Source organism: Lissotriton vulgaris, chromosome 10, assembly GCF_964263255.1.
Source record: "Lissotriton vulgaris chromosome 10, aLisVul1.2, whole genome shotgun sequence".
NCBI lineage: Eukaryota > Metazoa > Chordata > Amphibia > Caudata > Salamandridae > Lissotriton > Lissotriton vulgaris.
Genome location: NC_141698.1, coordinates 170543388 through 170567152, shown reverse-complemented (window position 1 = coordinate 170567152; position 23765 = coordinate 170543388). Strand labels below are relative to the sequence as shown.

At 41.4% G+C, this 23765-nt stretch overlaps 1 protein-coding gene across 1 annotated transcript in view; it reads left to right on the top strand.

The window, feature by feature from the left end:
• Positions 1-2199: 2199 nt before the first annotated feature.
• The window catches only part of PDILT (protein disulfide isomerase like, testis expressed), a 316066-nt gene continuing 294500 nt past the window's right edge, over positions 2200-23765 (top strand). The window contains exon 1 of the mRNA XM_086940802.1: positions 2200-2509. Coding sequence (XP_086796928.1) covers positions 2311-2509 — 199 coding nt within the window. The 5' untranslated portion in view covers positions 2200-2310. The remainder of the gene's footprint in view (positions 2510-23765) is intronic.

The window sequence follows — 23765 nt, the reverse complement described above, 5'->3', positions numbered from 1 at the left end:
TGCGCTGGAATCATTTTGGGCTAAAAATAAAGCGTTAAATGGTGGGTCCCTATTTTATGTAATTAAGTGTAACATTATATCATTTTCTTGAAAATCGGTGTAGTTACTCAAAAGCAACAACTTCGTCATGGCCCTGCCCCATTTGCGAGAGATTAAGCTATTGGCATTGTAAATGACAATGCCATTTATTTTACAAACCAATACATAAATACATTTTGTCATTTACAATGCCAATAGCTCAAACTTTTCAAAAGGCGAAACCATTGCATTGTAAATGCTTGTTGGTTGGGCAAACGCTTTGTGCTTTCCACAAAGAAAGTGCTTACCCTCCACACAGCTGTGATCATTTTGTTTATTTATCTAGCTGCCTAAGCTTGAACTTTCAGAGTCACATGCATTACACTGCAATACTATTAGAGTGTCTTAGATAACTAGATAATTAATTGTGTTTTTTTATGGCTGCAGCACAGATGGGAGGAGGGCAATCATTAAGGACAAGGATTTTTAGGACTGGCTTGACCGTGCATTTGTCACCCGACCTTTTAACCTGAACCAATATTACTCTACAGTTATTTGCTTGCACACAAATACATATCCATTCCAGGTGCTATTTACTTGTAATACTTCAAATTACCATACAACATTCCTTTAAAGCCAGACCTATTGGCATAGCCACTGCTTCTTCTTTTGGGATTCTGGTGAATTTACTTAACTTCCTTGTGCTTCTAAAAAACATGCCTGTCCTCCATGACCCTTGCTAGGTTCCCTGCTCTTTATTTTCTCTTCCTGTGTCTTGCTTTCTGCTTCCCATCTCCGTTGTTTGCCATTCTCGGTAAGAGGAGCATATTAGTAATTATGGCGCATTCCTGCTCTCTCCATTTGACACAGCGCCGTAAGTTGTCTTTCTGCTTTGCGCCAAATCTTAGTAAATCTGGGCCCTTGTGTTTAACTCCCACTTTATCAGATTACTTGACCTTTTAGAAGTTCCCAATCAAATTAAAATGTGTAGCTACTTGTGGCCAAGCGTCTTGTCTTCTCACTGTTGTTTGTATATTTTCATGTCGTTGGTCATGTACAGTACTATGTGCCTGCTGTTGTAAAACTGAAACTTATTTGACTTTGTAATGTGCTCTGACAGACTGTTGGTAAGGAACGCGCTACATGAAAACACTATATAAATAAATAAAATTCTAATGCTAACGAGCAGCATTTTGCACCTCTCTACTCTACTGAATTCTATGCCGCTCCACGACACCCAATGACCCTCCACTTTACAACACTCCACTAAACACTATGAGACTCCATTCAACTCTATGATACTCTACTCTACGCCATGCCACTCTATGCCACTCCACTTTGTGACACTCCACTCTACGACACTCCATTTTAGGACCCGACACTCAACGACACTCCACGACACTCCATTCTAGGACCCGACACTATACGACACTCCACGACACTCTATGACACTCCATTCTAGGACCCGACACTATACGACACTCCACGACACTCCACGACACTCCATTCTAGGACCCGACACTATACGACACTCCACGACACTCCACGACACTCCATTCTAGGACCCGACACTCCACGACACTCAACGACACTCTATTCTAGGACCCGACACTATACAACACTTCACAACACTCCACTCGACAACACTCCATTCTAGGACCCAACACTCTACGACACTTCACAACACTCCACTCTACAACACTCCATTCTAGGACACAACACTTCATGACAGTCCACTCTACACTGCACCACTCTACAATACTCCACTCTGCAACACTCAACTCCACGGCCCTCTACTCTACCTACTCCTCGACCGCTACTCCATTCTACGCCACTCCACTCTACAACAGTCTTCTCCACTCAATGCCACTCCACTCTACTCGAGCCCACTCTACAACACTCTACACCCTTCCACTTTACTCCCCTCCACGCCATGATACAACCACATTCTACTCCACCCTGTAGCTCCACCCTCCACCTCTCAAGAATCTTTTTTAAGCATTAGAATATAGACAGACCTGAAGAATTGAAAATTAGCGCATTAATGTGTAGGATTGTACCAGAGGCAGGGTGTTAATTGCTAAAGTAAAGTTTATTCAGCTCTGTTGAGCAGTGTCGCTTGGTCGCCAGCATATACTCTATTTGCTAGAATCCTTATCAGTCCTGGCTACGTGAGAAAAAGGCAGCTGGTTTGTCGATAAGGTAGCGGACACTTTAGCGGTGAGAAAACAACGTTCTTTCCTTCCTTCTCGTGTTTGCGGCACCAGCCTTGGGGACTCTCTGCAAACCACCATGAGGGCGTCGCTGCTTTTCTTCCTCTTTTCTGCGGGTTTTTCTCTTTTTCTGGCCGGAGCTGAGATTGGGCCAAACACATCAAAGGCTAAGAAAGTTAAAGCGCCCAAATTTAAAGAGGAGGAGAACGTCCTGGTGCTCACCAGCGAGAACTTCGGAAGGGCCTTGAAAGAATACAAGTACCTGCTGGTCACGTTCTGTGAGTAATTCTTCTTGGCGTCGACCACACAGCGTTAGCAAAAATGCCCTGTTATTTACTAAGCATTGTATTGACAATAATCTTTATAGCGCTGACACGCAACCGTCTGCCCACTTCACAGCGCTACATTGCGTAACTGCTTTGTGAGAGAGTTTACTACTTCAAAGTCAAGCAACAGGTTAATATGTTTGTGTGATTTGGGGATGATATAGTTTCTCTCACTGATGGACTTTATGTGAGGGTTCACGTGGTGAGGGAGGGGCTGGGGGGGATAATTAACAGGGGGATGGAATACTGACAATTCTACGGAAGAAATGGCATGCAAATTATACAAGAACGTAGAAATTACTCTAGGCCGTGTCTGACAACAGAAAAAGACATAAGCCTTTTATATTTGCATGAATTTGATCTGAAAATGTGGAAATCCGGAACTAAAGGACGTAAATGTGCAGCTACATAGCTGTGCAATATTCCATTTAGAATTCTCTATCAATGTACTTTGTCTGCATTTCACAATGCTGTGGGTAATTAAAACATTGCAATTGTGAGCTCAGGAATCTGGGGCTTGGGGCAGAGGAACATGTCCTCTTTGAGGTAAATGCACATCATGATGAAGACATCACAGCTGGGAGAGAGATATGACCGGACAGCGGTGGCCAATGAATGACTGTGGACTTGCCTTGGAAGCGGAAGAGAAAAAAAAAACAATGGTTACCCTTTGGCTTCTTCGTATAGCGATTTATGGGGTTCTCAGCCACAGGGACAGGGTGCATTCATGACACGTTAGGCATTCTTGCGAAGCGTAAAGGTTACATCTGTTTAATTGGAATAAGTCAACTCGGAGTGACGTGCTTTTGAGAGTTGCGTTTTTTTTTGCTCTCTTGCTCTCCTCCTTGGAGAAAGAACTTTGGGTGCGCGCGTGCACACGCGAGTGCGAGTGGATGTCTGTGTGTGTGTGTGGGGGGGGGGGGGGGGGTGTGCATGGTTGAGGGTCCCTCCCTGGGCTCAGGCATATGCAGACTTGTATGACACATGGCAGAAGGACCCATGTAGGTCCCCACAGTGCTGGATTGTCTGACTAGCCTGGGCTGGACAAACGCCGCATGTTTACACACGTTTATAACACTTTAAAGAGTGGGGGCCTGATCACAGAACTAACTTAAGACAAAATCCTAAACTTACTACTTTTGGTATTCACAGAAGTTAGGATTTTGTCTTAAGTTTGTCTTAAAACAGATTTAAGACAAAATCCTAACTGAAGTCTGTCTTAAGTCTGTCTTAAGACAAATTTAAGACAAAATCCTAACTTCTGTGAATACCAAAAGTAGTAAGTTTAGGATTTTGTCTTAAGTTAGTTCTGTGAATCGGGCCCAGCGTTTATTAAATGTTTCAGTGCAAAAGTATTTGATTCGGCTCTGAGTGTAACTTTCAAGACTATGCAAGTGGATTTCGAGTTCGGAATAGCACATATAACCTTCCTGGTAGTTATGGGCTGTTCCTCAGTGTGTAAGCATGCTTCTGGGAGCTCAGTAAGCATGATTGTGGCTGTGTGTGTGCGTGAGAATGAATGTGTGTGCATGTATGTGTGTGAGAATGTGAGTGTCTGAGTGAGCATATGTGTATGATGTGGTGCATTAGGTTGTTTGTAAAAAATACAGTCTGGGACACTAGGGAATTATGTGGCATGGGAGTACTAAATTACCCTACAGGGTTGAGTAAATGATGCGGTTGCCATAACTTATAAGACAAGAAAAGCCCAATTATGCGGTGTAATGCAACACATTTTGTGGTGGTATTACTTCAGTATTTTGCATGTTTACACTGTTAACACTGTCTGGGTATAGTTTCCACATAATTAGTACCTAACACCCAAAAATAGCAATAAGGAACAAAAAGATGGCTGGTCAACCTCTGTGAAGTGTTTCCTCTGCACAGCAAAAGGTGTTGCCACGTTTTTTGTAACTTTTGATGCCTTTTTTTATCAAATCACCAGATTATGCAGCAGCTGATGGATTACGCGGCACATTTGGCAAATCCATAATTATGCTAAAATTGCCTCCACCGCAGAATGGCATAATTCCAGTGGGCCTGAGTATAGGCTACCCTATGTCCTCTTACAATGATTATAAAATGAGAAGACCTAAAGAAGATCTTACGATAACCAAAAAGCAGTGAAAACAAAGAGAATGTATATATAAAATATTTTCTAATAAAGTCTTTTGAAATAAAAAAAAAGTCGAATATGACGTTTTTTTAAAACAGGACAGCACCGTGTACACCTATCGAGGGCCAGGCCCATATCCTAAACATGACGTGTCTCGGCGGCTTGACCCCTCTTCCCTCGCTAAGGTGACGTGGCTGAGGCGCGAGCACCCGCGTAGCTCAACAAGCATTAGGACGGAACAGGTGGTACTAGCGCGAGCCACGTGAACACGTGGTGGCGCCATTCCTTAGACTGTAAACAGGGCTTAGCCATACAAACAGGAAAGATAAGAGTTGAATGCATTAATGAAGGCACTTAGAAACTAGATAAGCATAGGCAAAACCAGTAGGTCTGCCTTTAATGTGCTCACACAGCGTGAGGACATCCGTGCAAGGCACGTGGGAAGGTGCCAGCAACAAAGGACAGCGAGGACTATAATTTTGAAGTAGTTTAATACAAGCACTCTAGTGGAGGCGGGTGGATGCGGTAAAAAGGTGCGAGATAAATACCTCATCATTAAGACGTGATTGACAGCCTCAAGCCAAAGGCTGAAAGATGCTCCTTGAAGAAAGGCAATGTCTGAAAGGGGCAAACCTAATGCCCGCTCCGTGTATATTGCTAGCAATAGGTCTATTTGAAAACCGAGACCTAAAGAAAAGAGTCTACTTTTTTAGGTCTTGCTATACAGAGCTTTATATTTTTTGCGGACCTCATGTTACTAATACTTCGAAGAAGTACATCTAAGACGTATAACAGAGTGAGTGGGCGTTGGGTCACAATACTTCAGTCTTTGGTTTTCATCACTTTTTCATGATTTTTCATTGTTTGGATGGGCAGTTTATCAAGAACCAGGCATTTTGTGGATGATTACCTCGTCTCATTTGTGTCCCTACTGGTTTTGGTGATGAGCTCAAGTAGAACCTCTGTTGGATTTCAGAAGCAACATGACATTTAGGTTGTAATTCAGTGTCAGTGTCTGCTCTCTGATGTATTTACTTTACTGACATATTTACACTTTTATTGCTGCTGTATGCTTCTTTGAATAGAATGTATATTCTGTTTTTCTTTATAACAGGTTAAGACTATCCACTAATCACTCTTGTCTCTTTTACGTTCATTTACATATTTGTAGGTGTTGCCTGAGACAGAGCATGCACTGTCACTTCCAAGACATTTTGTTAGCTTAAAGGTTTAGAGACTGCCCATTAATTACCACTGGTTGGCTTCATTGTCACTCTTATTTCCTCGCTCCCATTTAGTCTTTGGGTGTTGGCTTTACTTTCTCTTCATATGTTTCTCCATTCCTTGGAGCATGGACCAAGAACGGCTTACTTTTTTTCTGAGTGTTCTTCCACTTTGTGTGTTTTTTCTTCTAGCTCACTTTTTTCCTGTATTTGCAGCATTCATTAGGGGTCTGTATGTTTGCAGCTCTTTTTCCTTATCTTGGTAGCGTTCCAGGCTTTTGCTTTCACTTACTCCATGCTCTTATTGTTTGCTGTCCCGAATTTGAAAAACTTCACATTGCCAGTAAGCCGCTTTTCTCCGGACATTCTTTTTTAGGCCCGCATAGGAACCGCATTTTATATATGTAACATAACTTACCTATGGCAGCGTTCACTAAGAGTTTATCTTTGTAGCTCATGTTTATCTTGGTTCCATTCCATGCCTTTGCTATCACCTGCTCCCCTTTCTTGCTGTTTGCTCACTTTCCTGTAATCTTCTTTTCTCTGTTCTTTGTAGAGTTGTTTAAACCATTGAAAAAAATCTAACTTAAGTAATATGTTGCAGCAATTGCTAAGATTGTGCATGTTAGTAGCTTGTCTTCACCTGGATTCCGTTACTTGCTTTTGCTTTCACCAGTTCCCATACAATACAACAGACCATACCATCCCATACCATACCAAACCATACCATACCTGCTTTAAAATGAAACTTCGATTCTCTTTGTAAAACATTGACTTATTTTTTCAGAAAAAAATAGTTGAGATTCAGAAAAAGCATAGAAATGGTTGCTTTTAGCTTTCTGTTTGCTTAAGATCTCATTTGGACCATACCAGAAACCTGCATTGGGCTTAAAGCACAGCAAACCCATTGCTTATTTTTGGTTTGCTTTATTGTCATTATTAAATCTCAGTGGAGACAGCAAAGGAGCTGTCGCTTGCAAGACATTTTGTTCGCTGAAAGGGGGCTTAGAGCCTGACCATTGCTTACTATTGGCTGGCTTCATCGTCTTACTTATTTGCTGGCTCCTGTTTGGTCGGGGAGGGCTGGTTTCACTTCTTCTTCATATATTTCACCCTCCTCTGGAGCATGGCCCAGGTACTGCTTCCTTTCTTGGTGAGTGTCCTTCCACTGCTAAGCTTTCTCGCCTAGGCTAATTTTTTATTCCACTTACAGCACAGCACTTACTAAGAAGGCATGCGTTTCCAGGCCATCTTCCAACATCCCCCTTCTTGCATTGTTGCTTGCCCCATCCCCCTTGCCCCTCCTGCATTGTTGCTCTGTCTTTGTTTCTTGACCCATCCCTCTCCCTCCTTCTCCATTGTTGCTTGACCCGTTCCCCACTACCTCTTCCCTCGTTTCTTCCCTCGTTCCCACCAACCCCTTCCCTCATGCTTTGCTTGCTTGGTCCCCTCCTGTGTTGTTGCCCCATTGTCAGTGCTTGCCCCGTCCCTCTCCTTTCCCCATCATTGCTTGCCCAGAGGAGCCACACAACATGGATAAAAGAAATTGACAAATCCAATAAATTTTGCATTGGCGATAATATTGACTTTACCAATACTTGTTTGATTAGAAAGTAAAGATGTGCACACACATAACCTTTATTGAGGATGTGCAGAAAATAATGGCCCTTTGTCAAAAAAGGCTACTATGTAATATTTTTCTATTCAGGACTTTCAAGTTCACTACTCCAAACACAAACTTCAAACACTGTTCTTTAAGTGTAAACGATAACTCTGCCAATGCTGTCTCTTCAGCAAAGGAACCCTAGTCCCAAGTTCCAAACTGTTATAGTCTAACTGGTAGCTTCATTATGGTACTTTCTTTCCAGACCCACTGGGAACACCACACACAGTGTCTCCCACTATTTTCAAACACAGCCCTAACAAAAAGCCAGACCTATTGGCTTTGCTATTGCATGTTTAAAAAAAGGGGCTTTGCCAATGTTTCTTTTAAAGTTCTGCGCCCAGCCTTACTAGGGCATTGACGGTACCCCTTCTTCATGCTCTTGGCGACACCAATATTTTGGTGGCCCTGATACCCACGGACTGGAAGTGCCTGGCAGATACTAGTTCCTCCTAGTAGCAGGACGATTGTCTAATATATTTCCTGGATAGCCCATGGTGGTCATCATTTGTGGTGCAAGTGTGCGATTAGCCTGGAAGATGGCGTGGTGTGCCCAGAATCTGCACCGGAGGGCCTAAGAAAGTCGATATAAAACCGAAGGTACTCACTGTCCCTGAGGACTTTTTTTAATAATGAAAGATGCTAGTACTCTCTCATTACTAGCATCATATTCTGTCGAGGAAACAGGTACTTTCTGTTTCAAAATAAACAAGCAATGGTAATATCAATAGTTGTGGCTTATACCAACTTTTGTGAGATTAAGCACTCTATAATTCATCATTTGTGCACTCTGTCGCTGATTCTTGCACTCATAAAGCCATTCATCCTTTAATCCACCAATTGATGCATTCACCCTGTTACCCATTCTCAATTAAACTGGCACACAAACTCAACAATTGTATAGATGATAACTTATAGGAATAAAAGTAGAAAAAAGAAACCATGTCATGAGATGAACGTGGCAGGCGTAAGCTTGCAATACAGAACTAACATTAAACATAACAACTGGTGGCTGTCTAGCCATGATATTGTCAATTGTCTATCATTGTTTTATAGTTCCAATATAGTTATCATGTTTAGAAGCAACTTGTTGGCCATCTTGGAGCAATATAACAAAGCTACACTATTCAAAATATAATTCTAATCTGGCCTCCCAATACACTTTGCACTGGGTGGCTATCGGCTAATGCAAAAATGTCCAGTGTATTACTGTTGGACTAATCCAAAGTGTCCAAAATAATGCTTCTAAACGCGATAGCCATATTGGAATGGTAAAGCAATGATAGACTATACTATTCCAAGATGGCTGCGCTGTTCAGAAATAATGGGATTCAGCACAGTGCAGATGAAATGAGTGGCAAGTGAGCATCCTGGTTGACTGTCAGATGAGTTGAGGAAACACAAAAGTAGAAGAAAAGAAATGAATGGGGACCTGAAAAGGAAAAAAGCATTGTCACCAGTCCAGACATTGAAGAGTACTCATTTTCTGGCAAATGTTCCCTTGTGATCAGGAAAAATGCCATTACTCACAGGACCATAGAGGCAGTGGTAGAAATGGCCTAGTGCATTGCCCTATCCACCATGCTGTCATGGGGAAGGGGAATGTGAATGATGCTCGAACAGAGAGAAGAGTGTTGACCTTAAATCCCTTTATGTACGTATAGGTAATATATAGAGGTTTTTGTGCTTTTTATTATTATAAGGGCCTGACAGACAAACGCGTCTGAGGTCTAGGAAGAGGGTCTAGGGAGGATTATTACAAATAAATCCTCTAACCACAGGTTTGTCAAAGGAAATAACAAATATCAAACTCATTGCTGTCTGTAGTAACCTTAGTGATTCCGTCCAACAAAATAGCATTTGACAGGCATTAATACATATTAATACTAATTCACCGTTAAAGGCCTAATATATGTTTTTCATAATAAATAAGTCCAGTCTACTGCATTTGATGTGATTTTTCGATTAGAAACAGGTTAGATCTATGGCATCTGACTTTACATTCTCTAATGAGCCAATCAGGCCTTTACCTTTCATGATTGGCTTATCACCTTAGCCAATTCAGACCTAATATATGGAGCATGAGCTTACTTACAAGGTAACCATCCAGAATAGAGTGCTAAAAGTAGAAATACATAGAAATATGTACCAAACTTGAGTTGCCAGAACAGTATACAGCCCAATGTGCAAATCTTCTACCCCTTGAGTTTGGTCAGAAAGGGAACTGACACAGACCCATTGACTAGTATATTAATCTATGAGTATCTAAGTAATGCTATATCAGTCTATAGGCAGCGACAATGACAATCCACCCATAAAGGCCTAATGGCTTTAATATATGCTTTTCACAATAAACAAGTTATGCCTGCTGTTTTTGTCCTAAATTATCAGAATGAACAGATCAGACCTTTTTGCATCGGACCTACATATTCTCAATATACCAATCGGGTTGGTCACATAAGGTCTGTCGATTGTCAAGTTAGACCTAAAAATTGCAGGAAGTCAGTGCTGGACAACACCTATTATCTATTTCAAGCACTCAACCAAAACTGATTCAAGTCTTGGCTCAGTGAACTAATGCATGCATTCCTTAAAACCCCTATGGAACCTGGCGGTCACTGATTCAAGCCCTAATGAGTCTGCTCCTCCCTTAATAACATTCAACCTAAACAAATGTGTACTGTTGAGGAACAATAAAACCTGTTTTTCAGTACTTTAAGATTTAGGTGGAAAGGGTATTATAAGGAACCAGTTATTATTGAGTGAAATTGTTCCCAATAATACTGTAATATTTTAATACCTTATAGGCTCGCTGAATCATGCAGTCCACTTTCATCTTAAATACCAAAGTCCTGTTGCCTGATAAGTAGCTTTAAATAAACAATAAATGCCTCACATCAGAGCATACAGCTTGAAAACCTTCACCCTGAAAAAACACAGCATGAGCCTCGGTCAGTTTATTTTCTGAAGCTTAATGCGTTCTTTGGCACTACATATATATCTTTCTTTTTTTTCTTTCTCGCCTTCCGTCTCTCTCTTTGTTGTTTTCACTTTATTGTCTTTCATTTTCTCTTTTGCTTTCTCTGTATGTTTCTCTTTATTTTATTCTGTCAATGAGATCACAGACATGAGGTTTTTATTATTGGTTTGCACTGAGGACACTCTGGTATTTTTTCAGAAACTCAGACACATGCTTACTTTACTGAAAGAATTCAGGAAATTCTCTGGGCTGATTACAAAATGGTTGAAATCCCTGTGGAAATGCCGGCTAATCGGCGGAATGACTCACAGCGTGGCAGCCTGAGGTATGATAGTATCCAGGGTTAGATTGGAATGAACCCTAAGAACAAACATTTGCAATGCAATAGGTCTTGCATTTGCGGGCATTTAAGCTATTGGCATTGTAAATGACAATGGCTTTTATTTATCTATTTTGCTAATTAACACATAAGTAAAAGGCATTGTCATGTACAATGCCAATAGCTCAAACTTTTGTAAATGTGAGACCTATTCAGAGAAGAGGCCGCCATTGTCCCGGCTGCTCAGAAAGTGAAAGCATGCATGGTGCGCTGAATGTTGCAGGAAAGCATGTCGTGCCTGCAGTAGGAGAAACTCATTAAAGAAAATAGTGCTTACAGACTAAAAAAGAAGTACCTTGTAACAACTGAAGTAAAAGTGCCAGTCCTCATGGGAGGTTACAAATGACGACGAGGCAGAACTAAGGAAAGACTACCGAGCCTATTAACGAATCAGAAGCCAGCATTTACGAAAGGCCAATGACACAAGCCAATGACAAATATGGGCAGAGAGTGGGCTTGGCTTATATTCCATACTCCAATACAGCATGCCGCAGAGCAGCGCATGCGCTATCCAGGCCCAACCTAAAAAGTGGCCCATATTTGCGGATCGCTACTTTTCACAAAACACTGCTTCAGTGTTTTAAGTATTATGAAAATATAGGGGAGAGTTGTCTAAAAGAGGCATGCTTTCGTAACTTCACTGACATAAAAAAATGCAAATGCTTCCAGGAATCTGTGCACGGATTACTTCACACTGGTGAACCACACCTGAATATAAGTGAGGCCACTTCTGCTCAGGCCCCCTGCCCTGGCTCAATCTGCATACATTAATGGGCTGGCCCAGTGGGAGACTGGGAATGACACCCATGCCTCCCTGGTAAAAGGGAGGCAGTAGAGGCCCATCTGCCTCTGTTAAGGCTGCTCAGGCCCCCACTGGACCGCTGGTGGCATCTGCACAGCATAGACAAAGAACAAATAGGCCCCCAAGTTGGCCAAAAAAGCAGCCAACAGCTGCTACTCAGATACAGGCCCATTGCCCAAGTGCCCGCCGCCTTACCAATCCGGCCCTCGAAGTATTGTAGGATCAGGTTCAACCCTAACAGAGAGGAGACTGCAACTGTGAATGTGGACATGGTGATGGACAATGTCTTTCAATTGATTTTCTTCTGAAAGAACTTCCACTTTCATTGATGGGCCACATAGCGCTGATAAAAATACAGATGGTGCCTGGATTTCTCTACACCTTTCTAGAGGTGATGCTTGTGCAACCTAGAACAACATTTCAGTGGAGAGGATGGAGAGTGATTTTCTGTTGGCAGGGGCCCAGAATTACGCTGAATACGCTCAAGGTCCCTTATGTCAATGACAGACTTGGGCTACCAGACTTTGAGCGCTACTACCTGGAGTTCCACCTCCAGCAGGTACCTCAGTGGCTGGGACATATGGCTGTCTGGAAGGGGTTGGTGCTAGCGGGCTGCCACACCAATCACATGTTCACTCAACTATTTCTGTTCCCCCATATAGGATCGGACTCGGTACCATAAGAGATCTCCTTGATGTCTCAGATCTGGAAATCGGTAGCTGGAAGGATTATGCAACAAGCCCTCTTTTGGCTTATTTTTTCATCTGGGACTACCTGAGTTTATGTATGTTGAAACAGGAGTATGGATGAATGAGAGATAGTGAAGGTTACAGCACTCTGGGATAAGTATACGACATACTCCAGCAACACCATCATGACCTTCAGTCACACCAGTAAAGAATATGCTATAGCGACTGGGAAATTCTTAATTCATGCTAAACAGACGAAAATCTCACAAAACACTTATGAGACCTTCCCAGGAGGACCACCTGGCTTGCTGGGTTGACACATAGGGCCATGCCAGCCTAAGTTCTGTACAGGGCATTGATAACTGAAAAAACACTAGCACCATTGCCAGGCCTTTCATTCCCCAGGGTGGATGCCTGGTGGGCTTGAGCGGGTTTGGAAAGCTCAGGGCCGCTCATTGTGCCTCTGCTGTTTTTCCCATCGCCGCGAGGTCAATTGCAGCAGGCACGGGAGGCTTCAAGAAAAAGAGTGAAAGAGAGGAAGGGGAAGGTAGAGAGAAATCAATCAGAGAAGGAGAAGAAAGGGGGTGGGAGAGAGAGAATGGATGGATGGAAAGAGAGTGTTAACACAGGGAGATGAAGGGAGCAGGACCATTATGCATTTGAGAGCGGTCTAAAGGTGATGCTGGGATATGATAGTGAATGGGGACATTTGGATACACAAAAAAAGTGAAGAGCAATAACAGCTAAGGATGGATGCAAGGACATCTTGAAGATTTTGGGGGCCCTGGGCCAAATGTATTTTGGGGGCTCCCTGTTTGGAACAGCTTTGAATTCATGATCTTATTTCAGTTATTTCATATCCTCTTTGGCCAGGTCACTGACAGTGCACAGGCACACTTGTCCAAATTCTAAACGTGTTTACATTAGTATTCGGGAATAGTGACGTATGTTTTCAATATTGTAACACAGCAGCAGCCCACTAATATTACTGCAAACATTCCTGCGACACACTCTCATTTCTCATATGTAAAAGCCTGTTTTGACCTAAAAGGATTTTTTTTAATGGATGTTGCATGAAACATAAACAACATTTGTCTGCAAAATGTCTGTAATAGACTCTCACAAATCGTCCACATCAAAAATAAATTAAAGTAAAAAAGTATTTAAAACAATCTGTTTAGGAATCATTCAAGGTCATTGGGGCAAGACTCTGTTCCGAACAGAGCTGGCTCTATCAGGGGCGCCCCTGAAAAGTTGGTGCCTTGGGCCAGAGCCCACTTTGGCCATGCCTTAAAACACCTCTGGATTGATACAATATAGGATATTATAGAACCTATCTCAATCCTCTATTAAGATAAGAAGCAAATGTGGAGATTTCCCACTCTGCCTATTTACTGTATATGTTGTAGTCACATACAGTGGGTGAGATATTATGGAATTAGGCTGTAGATGTGCTGCGAAATCAAGAAACAGAAATTTGTGTTGTAAATTTGTAGCACTCGTGCTCCTACTGGCATAAAGTTGCCTAAGGATACACTGGATGCAACTAGCAGGCCCTTCCCTACAAATGTGGAGAACGGATTACAATGAATGGATGATAGCCCAAGAGGTTCACATGAAACAAGGGAGGACAGAGTGGAAGAGGTTGAGGGAGACCGGTGTGAGATGCTAGCTGAGATGGCTGGAGGTAAAGAGAGAAACACTTTGACTCAAGAAACCGCCTCCTGACCTGGTGATCTGGGCAATGGAGTTGGCTTTCCATGCTTTCGAACTGCAATTATAGGATTGAATGCTCAATGCTGTGTATAAGTAAAATGTTTGCACTACATTAGGACTCATGTAAATGTACCCTATTGAATGCATACCTGCCAACCTGAAGAACAATCTCACAGTGTGAGGAGAGGGCGGGGCCTTGAAGGAGGCGGGGCCTCGTGCTGAGAAGTACCTAGGAGGCACTTTTGAACCCCCTCCCCTTCTTTAAACCCCTTTCCCTCCCCCAAAAGAGCTTGTTGAGGCTGATACCGATGTTCTGGGATGTTCTCACACCCCTTAATGTTTGTCAGCAGTTCAAGCCTCTTGAAAATGAGCTGTAAAACCACTATTTAGAATCGATTTGTGCTCGTTTTCCCTGCCATAGTGTGAAATCGACTCGTCAACAGGTGACCTTGTGATGGGAGCTGATATTGCGTGTCACACTGTGGCACTGTGTGAGTTGGCAAGTGTGAGAATGCTTGGCCATGTTGTTGTGCACAATGTACCACGGAGATGGCATTCTCGTGTGAACAAAGTTTCTCTTGCTGTCCCAACGCACTGAAAGTGCGTAAAATGTTTGTCGATCATCGCGGTTTTTAATGTAACGAACAAAAAGGAATTTTATTGTTTTGCATATGTACTAATACATTTTACCATAGACACATAATAGGAGAAACCCTTTCATACATCAGTCACTCATTTTCTAACATACTTCTGTGAAAGGAAATTGATGTATGAGAAGTGTGACATTTGAAAAATTGTTATAGCGGGTTCCCATTACCGCTACTTTCACCAGCACCAAAGGGTTGAGGAAAGCAGGGGCTCTAGGCGGCCCTGGGCAGGGAGCGTAGGTAGGGGGTCTGGGCGAGGTGGAGCCAATCAGGAACCAGGAGAAACTCAGGCGCCGAGGCCAGTGAAGAGGCAGGGTCAGTGTGTTTGGAAGTGGAAGAAAGCCGGTGGCCGCCAAATCCCTACCAGGGGCCCCCACGCAAATATGTATCCATCCTCAGAGGATTATATTATATTAAGGATATATATTGGCGTGGCGGCCCCTGGGGTTTGGCGGCCCTGTGCAGGTGCACAGCTTGCACATGCTTAAGTCCGCCCCTGAGGAAAGTTAATTGACTGTGTGATGCACAGAGAATAGGTCGGTAAAATATAATCCTGAACACAACTACTACCTTTAGCCTCATTCCAGCCCTTCACTGCTGGGCTGCGGTCCATGAGACATTCACATCCTTCGACACACCGCATTGGTGCAGAAACCAAGACTGTCTCATCCTCCCACCAAGCAGAAAAAAGGCTTCTGCTGCTCGCACCAGAATATTTCCTTTTTTAAAAATGTATTTAAACTGTGAGGGTAGAAGTCCGCCCCCCCTCCTCCAGGGATATTTTATTTTTTACTCTATGTGGTGATCAGCGCGCACAGAGTGCTGATGTCACACAGAGTGAAAGTGAAAGCGGTCATGCTATTAGGCACCGTCTACTTTTAATTTGATCTGTGCTCAGAGTAAGAATATGCAGCCCCGACCACGATCAAGACGGCAGGTAGCGTTGGTACCTCCCCATAGTGGATCTCTGCATATGACTAGCCGCAGGCCACCCACTAGCCTCTGGAGATGGCTTTTGGGGTAGGAGAGTGGCCTCAATGCATGGGCAAGAGCTCCCTCTGCTAAAATCTAAATATAGTCTCTTCCCTACTGGAGAGGGTGATTGAGGAGCTTACTGCAATCTGTCCTTCCAGGGGGACAGAAAACTCACTAGACCTAGGGATCCTCAAAAAAACCCTAAAGTCCCCCAACATCCACCCCACTCTCCCAGCAGACTGGGGTTCCTTACGCACAATCTGCCTGTGGAAGAAGGACTGTGTATCAGAGATCAGGTTCTATGCTACCTGAAGGGAGAAACTATAGACATAGACATGTAGAAAGAGAAAGGACTAGACAGCACAAGCATAGACATTGAGGATGAACTAGGAACAGGAACAAAGACAGAGAAAACAACATAGAAACAGACAAGAGACTAACAAATATTAAACAAGAAAAGGAGGAGTTGGATGGGTGCTGAGAGACAAACAAGGATGTCTTGGATGGAAAGGAGTCAAAAGAAAGGAGTAAATTAGCCATTGGAAACAAGAGGACCCTGGCAGGGCCCCGAAGTGGAATCTTCACCGGGACTGTCTTTGGAAGACACCGGCCCAGCAGAGCGATGGTGGACCAAACAAGGCACATAATGGATCCCCAATTAGGTGTCTGGCAATCTTGAGGATCCTGGAGTGAGGAGTGCTGGTGTCCACTCACCTGTTGGAAGAGCCTCACATCCCACCTCAATCCAGGGAAGTATTGTGGCTCACTGGTTGTGTGTGGACTGATACAGAGTTGGAAAGAGAGATCAAGTTAAATATTAGGGGACTTATTTACAAGCCCCTTACGCCACCGGTGCATCACTTTTTGCGATGCATCGGCAGCGCAGCCTGCTGCCCCATATTTACAAGGACATGTAAAGCCACCGACGTGGCTTTTCATGTACTTGTAAATATGGCCCCTTTACACGCAACACTTTGCATGAAAGGGGCGTGCCATGGGTGGTGCTGTGGGTGTTCCCACACAACACTCATGGATTCTGCCGCGTTTCCAGATTTACGAGAAATCATAAATCTGGAAATGCGTCAGAATGCTACGCCTCCTCAGGGAAGACGTTTTAATTTCTGCTTGCTTTTTTCTTCTTTCTATGCGTGTTGCATTCTGCAGCTCACATAGGAAGAGGAAATCACCTCTTGTGATTGTTTTTGTGCAGGAAGGTGTCCCTTCCAGCACAAAAACAATCACCCCCTGTAACGCAGGCACCCTTGCACCATGGTTCAAGGGTGCCTGCGTTGGTGAATGGCAGCTAATTGTGCGCCAGCGCAAGGGAGAGCAAAGACTCAGGATTAACGAAGCGGTGCAGCCAAATGGCTTGTGATACTGTGCTGCGTTAATTCCTTGTAAAGAAGGCCCTTGATTTTTTAATTTTATAGCACTTTATTTTTTTCCTCTGAGAAGAACTTGAGTTTGAGCTACTAAAAGCCCTGAAGGATTATACAGTGTTTCCTTCCTGAGATCAGATCATTCTCCAACAGGTACAATAGCGGGTCAGATTCAATAATTGGTTTACTTATGGTAACCTATTGTTTTTTTCAGGATGCCTGATGAAATAAAGTTAAGAGAAAGGGATGCTTATGAATGCATAGTCAACAAGAAGCAGATGCCAGAAGAAAGAAAAACATATTTAAAGAAAGAATAATAGAAAAGAAAATGAAAGACAAAAAGAAGTTTAATGATGGTACAGAAAGAATAGAATCAGGGAAGACCTGATATAACAAAGCAAGAACAACAACAAGATTAGAGTTATTTTTTTACATTTTTTTCCCCTTCACTATTTTTCTTGAGTATTACAATTTCTGTCTCCAGCACACTTCAGAATAAAAAAAAGAATGTGCTTAATTTTTGCTTTCCTAACTGCTGAATGCCTACAGTTAATTTATAGGTATTTACATGTTGTTGTGTGTTGCAAAACAACGAAATCCTACAGCCTTTCCTTACACATTCCCTGTAATCTAGAGAGATTGTCACACTGTTCACTTTAAAATTTCCTCTCACATTGCAGTAAACACCAATCCCCATGTTAAAACAATAACCAGCAATTTGCCAGAAGACAAGGCCTGGGAAATAACCCCTGTCTTTGAAGCACTGGCAAATGTAACAAGATAAGCACAGAATCTAAGGCATCCTTATTTATAGCTCTGACTTCCCAGGGCCACCAAAAATCAGCTCACAACCTACCAATGGGTCGCGTCCCATGGTTTGGGAAATACTGACCCAGGTAATAAATGACTCAAGCCTGAGGTTTCAACTAAAGAAGAAACACAAGAGAATTTCTACTTGGAACAGTTTCTGAATTTTTCTTCACCCCAGTATCTAGAATTGGGTTCGACAGCAGAGTGATCTAACCCTATTCTCAGCCATGGAAATCGCTTGCGGATTTTCAAGAATCCAAGATTGCAAGGGACTTTTAGAGGAGGCAGTTCATTGTAATAGGATCACACCGTTACCCAAAGTAGAAAAAACCCCTCTACCACAAAAGCCAAAGACTGTTATTACAAAGACCTTGAAAAAACCATGGACTTTAGTGTTTTGACTGTGTTCAGTCAAAGTAAACAGGGAAAGGGTAACTCTATTGTTCGACATTCGCTGTAAGCAGTCCATGATACAAAGCCAGTATGTGGATTCTCACCATAGTATACTGGAATGTAAAAAGAAGAAATTCCTAGTACTCGTAGTAAAATTCCAAAGTCTAGAAGGGAGCAAAAATAGGAGAAGAAAAAAATATCTACTTTCTCTGTTTTCGTTAACCAGTCCATTTGCATATGGGACAGGCATTTCCGTGCAGTTGAAAAGGAGGACCTCCTCTTGCAAGAGGCTTGGAGAAAGGCTACAGAGGAAGAAGACTCTCAAGAGGTGGGATCATATGTTTTAAAAAGAATGGGCTACTCTATAGAAAGGAAAGTCTTCACAAACCACTCCAAAGTTTAGTTCCTCTACCTTACCATAACATATCTTTTTAGCACATATTTTATGGGGGAGCACTTCAAGAGAGAAAAAACATAGAACATAGTAATTTTGAGTTCTCTTGGCCTGCTGTTTTCTCTCAAATTAAATAATGTTGTAATAAGTGTCCCATTTGTCAAAAAACAAATCCATAGGTTCCACTTGAAGCACCATTACCTACCATGCCCATAAGTGACTTAATTGTAAGGTAAACTCAAATGGATGTAGTTGGACCATTAATAACTTAAGGTGAAGGACACACATATATAATAGTCCTTGTAGCTTATGCTACAAGATAACCAGAAGTTGCCTCCTTAAATCAAATCACTACCAGTCAAACCACAACAGCTATGATTGAAGTATTTCCTAGGGCTAGTTTGCCAAAAGAAATAATAACAGATCAAGAATCCGCTTTTGTATCAAGACTAATGGCTCAAATATGTGAGCAACTTGGTGTCAAACTGTCATCCACTTCCGCTTAACATGGGCACTGATGGGCTAGTTGAGTGCTAAAACTGACCCAAAAATAAATACTCAGTCTCAAAGGTAGGAATTCAGATATAATTGTTCCCACAGCCCTCTGCCACTAGGCATAAAAAACCACTGGGGTTTCAACTTTTTTAAATTTGTATTTGCTAGAAAGCTTCACACTTTATTAGAGGTGACAAAACCCCTATTAGAAAATGCCACCCATTTACGATCCCTTATAGGTAATCTACGGGGATTGGTAAAAGAGAACTTTAAATAAGCACAATGGAGACAACAGAAGGAGTATGAGTAAGGTACCAGTTTTAGAGGTTGGGTCCTGCTGTTCCTTCCATCTAGAGAAAACAACATGCTTGCTAAATGGCAAAGTCTTACAAAGTACTTGAAAATATTGGTAATGTCACTTATCAGATAGAACTCTCAGACAGGGAGACAGAATCTCAAATATTCCATATCAGCCTTTTAAAAAATGGGAAGGTAATTTACCCAGCCAGATGTTACAATTATCCGACATGTCCATTAGAGATACAGAAGAGTTGGAAATGTATTCTTACCTAAAATATTTTAAAATTAAATAATTGAAAGAACTGTTAAAACCTTTTCCAAGGCTCTTTCTAAAGATTTTGGAAGCAGTTATTTAACACAAAATAAAAAAAAACGTACTGTGGGGGAATAGTCAAACAAAAGCCATAAAGAATACTGTAAGCCAGAATGATGGCCACGAGGGAGTAAATAAAAAGGATGTTAGACCTGGGTGTAATAGAGCCCTCTGATAGCGATTGGAACCCCCTGATTTTATTACTACCCAAACCAGATGGTCTCATCCAGTTCTGCACAGATTTCAGAAAGGTTAATTAGATTTTTAAATTTGATGCATATCCACTACTTTGTATAGTCAACATGGTAGAACAGCTGGGAGATGCTAATTATATAACTTCTTTACATCATAGTAAAGGATATTGGCAGATTACCCTAAATCATCAAGATAAAGAAGAAAAACACTTTTCCACCCATGATGGGATCATGCAAGTGTATGGTCCTTCCTTTTGGGATACATGGAACCACAGCTACATTTCAAAGATTGATGGGTTTATTATTACAGTCTCGTTGTAACTATTATGTAGCCTATCTTGATGATATGATCATAGACAGGAAATCTTGGGATCAACATTTAAAAGACTTAAAAGCATTTTTTTCCATGATTAAAGAAGCTGGATTACATATTAACTCAAAAAGTAAAATAGCCGGAAATTAGAGTAGATATCTAGGATACTTACAGCTATAAAAGAAATCCCTTCCTCAGAATGTGAGGGGAAAAAATAAATGGAGTAGGGTACTGGTCCCCCGCCCCAGCAAAAGACAGGTTTTGTTCCCCCAAGGGGGGTAGAATAGAAGATTTATCCCCACTCTGCTGGCCCAGATGTCAAAACTAAACCCCGAAAAATCTAAATTTCCTCTCACTTGCCATGAGTAAAGGATGCATTATCCGGGCTCTGGGTCAGCGGCAATCAGGGAACCCTACCACCCCAGGGCATCTCTGAAAATCTGTAACCCATGGGAATCCATGGTCGTGTGGCTTACGTGGGCCCATTTCTTACTCAGAATGCCCTTCCAATGACGAAGTATGGATCAAAAAGTCTATTTATCTCGTATTTGTGTGAAAAAACTTGAAGGACTAACAGACAATGTCCAAAGCCTTACCACTCTGCATTCCCACACATCTACCAGTTGAAACACTTCCTCCAATGTGTGGAAGGAGTGGACCTAATGCATTTCACATGAATGAACCAAATTTGTAACCATGTGAAGGCCTCATTGACTCCACATTGACTTTATACGGTCAAGTTTTCACTGGTTACGGTTTTGGTCAATAGGCCCAGCCAAAAAAGTGGGGAAGCATTTGTCTGGTAATGATGGTGTTAGGAATTTGGTGGGTCCTTGCAGATTCTGTAGCTATCCGTATCATAAATATAAGGAAAATCCATTATTTTAACTAAAGTTTGATGTTTTCATTGGTTTCTATGTAGGAAAATAGTGGGATCTACACAGGTCACACCACCTTGTACTCCTCATTTGTATCTAGTTTTCAGAAATGTCTGTTTTTTATAGTTTTGGTGAGTGCTGTCTGAACCCGGGCCCAAATACCTCACTTTCCCACTTCTCCATAATGGGTTAACTTGAAAGGTAAAATCTTGATGTTTCCTTGTTGGGTTTTGTAGGCTTTCATGTTGCAGTCGATAATCACCGCCCTCAGGTAAGGTGACGTTTTTAGTCGGAGGAGTCAGGAAACACCGAATAGTAGAACATTGTCATTATCAATTACATTTCTCTCCATCTTTGGCAAATATAAGTAAGCGTGGACGAAAAAACACATTTTGCAAAATGCCCTATGATTCACAAGGGTATGGGTAACTCCAAATTTAAAGTTGGACAAGACACCACTATTCCTAAACTCCTTCATACCTATTTTTAATTTATCAGATTTTATCACATGAACTGATGCACTGTTGGTAAATATGCTGCACCTCAATTGTTGGCCATGGATATTGTGTGTTTTTGCACAATAACGTAGAACTATATTTCCCTTTCACCAGAAGAGTCTGATGGTTTTAATGGGATATTGCATTTGTTAATCAGCCCTCTAAGCAAACAATGAATGATGAGCATGTCACCTATTTCAGATTTTTCCTACTTATTTTCATTATTTGTGTATTGCAACAATCAGTTACTTTGGAAAATCATGAGCGATCTACACAAATGACCCCTTGCTAAATTCAAAATTGAGTGGGCTTCATGCCTGTTCCCACCACAAACTGCAAGTAGGTAGAAGTACAACAAATAGGAAAAAGTGACTACCACGTAGAAAATTGCAAAAGCTGCTGAATTATTATTATTCCTTTTTTTATTTGTATAATTCTGCTTGTTTCTGAAAGCTAGTAGGAGCGTGATCCTACCACAGCAAACCATTTGTTGATGATATCTGTACAAAAAAACATACACCTTTTTGAACAACACTTTTTGCCCAATCTTTTCTTAAGAGTCTATAGAATTAGACCTTATTTAGGCTATTTTTCAGTTCTCTCCAGGAGAAGCCACACACCCTGAGTATCATTAGAATTCCCTACATGTGGGTAATAGAGAATGCACATTTAGCCTGGATACCTTCAGTGGAAAGAAGTTATGAAGACATAAGTGTGAATTGAATGTGGGGGAAAAAACCTCATCACTTCAGGGTTTAACCAAACATGACATTATCCCTTACCACAGACCTAAACCTAATATTAACTACAACTCTAACCATACCATAATTACATCATTAAGTTGTTTAATTCACTTTCTTCATGAATACACAGATATTAATTTCTCATTATAACTAAGAATCATAAATATGTCATATTACTTGTTTATCAATAAATGTTCCAATAAAGATTATCACAAATTTAGGATATGCAATTAACCATCAAATGGTTAAAATCTCCAATAGCAAGTACTAGGTGAAAAAAAACATGTTAGCAGCTTTTTATAACACGATTAAAGATTCATAGGCGGGCCGAGCACAACAGAACCATCTTGTGCAAGTCTTATAGACAATGTGATATATAAGGAAGTGAAAATATCTATAGTGATATATCATAATGGTAGTGGTTTGCAAAGTAATAGGGTGAAAACAGAAAAGGGTCTTAACTGTGACTTATTTCCTGCAATTCACAGTGATTAATTATTCTGCAGGATATCTAGCTTCCCTAAGCGAATATAAAAGTTACATGGATGGCTAAAACAGAATTTCATATTTCTCTTTTAGTGCTGCATTCAAAGAATTCAAAGAACTAATCAGCACACTTGTCAAGCCCATCTTTGTAAGCCCATCACGGTTGCAAGCATCAACCAGTGAATCCTCACAATGTCTGAAAATAGACACTGAGAATGCAGAACCCTGCCAGCTAAAAGTAACACTGTCCCTCATTGCACAATATTTTCTTCCTGTATACATGTTTTGTTAAACCTACTCAAACGTGTCCATGTGCTACATAAGAAAAGCACATTTAAAAATGAATGTTTTTAAGTGCCTTACAATGTGCTTTGCATTTAAACTCTAACTTTTGACACATTTTAAATATTAGCACATTATCCCAACAAAAACCCAAATTGCTCAAAACATTGACAGACATATCTGCAGTATCAGGAAAACAATGAACACTAAACTGATGATGTTAAAGTGCTCCAAATCTTTCTAAACAGCACTAAAGTAAATAAATCAATCATGTAATATGAAACACACACAATTAGTAAAATGTGTGATATGATTCTATATTACCATCTCGGGGTTTATGTGCCATTGTGTGTGTGTGTGAAAACATTTATAGCAGGGTTGGATACCAGGCTTAAAGTGTGGTCTGAGATTTTTGATTCCATTGAAGAATTTGTGTTAAAAAAAGACATTATCTAACTGCCTTTTAATCATATTGTAACAGGGCATACCATCTATAAATTAATGCACATATGTCCCAGGGAAATGGAGAGGCAATAACAAA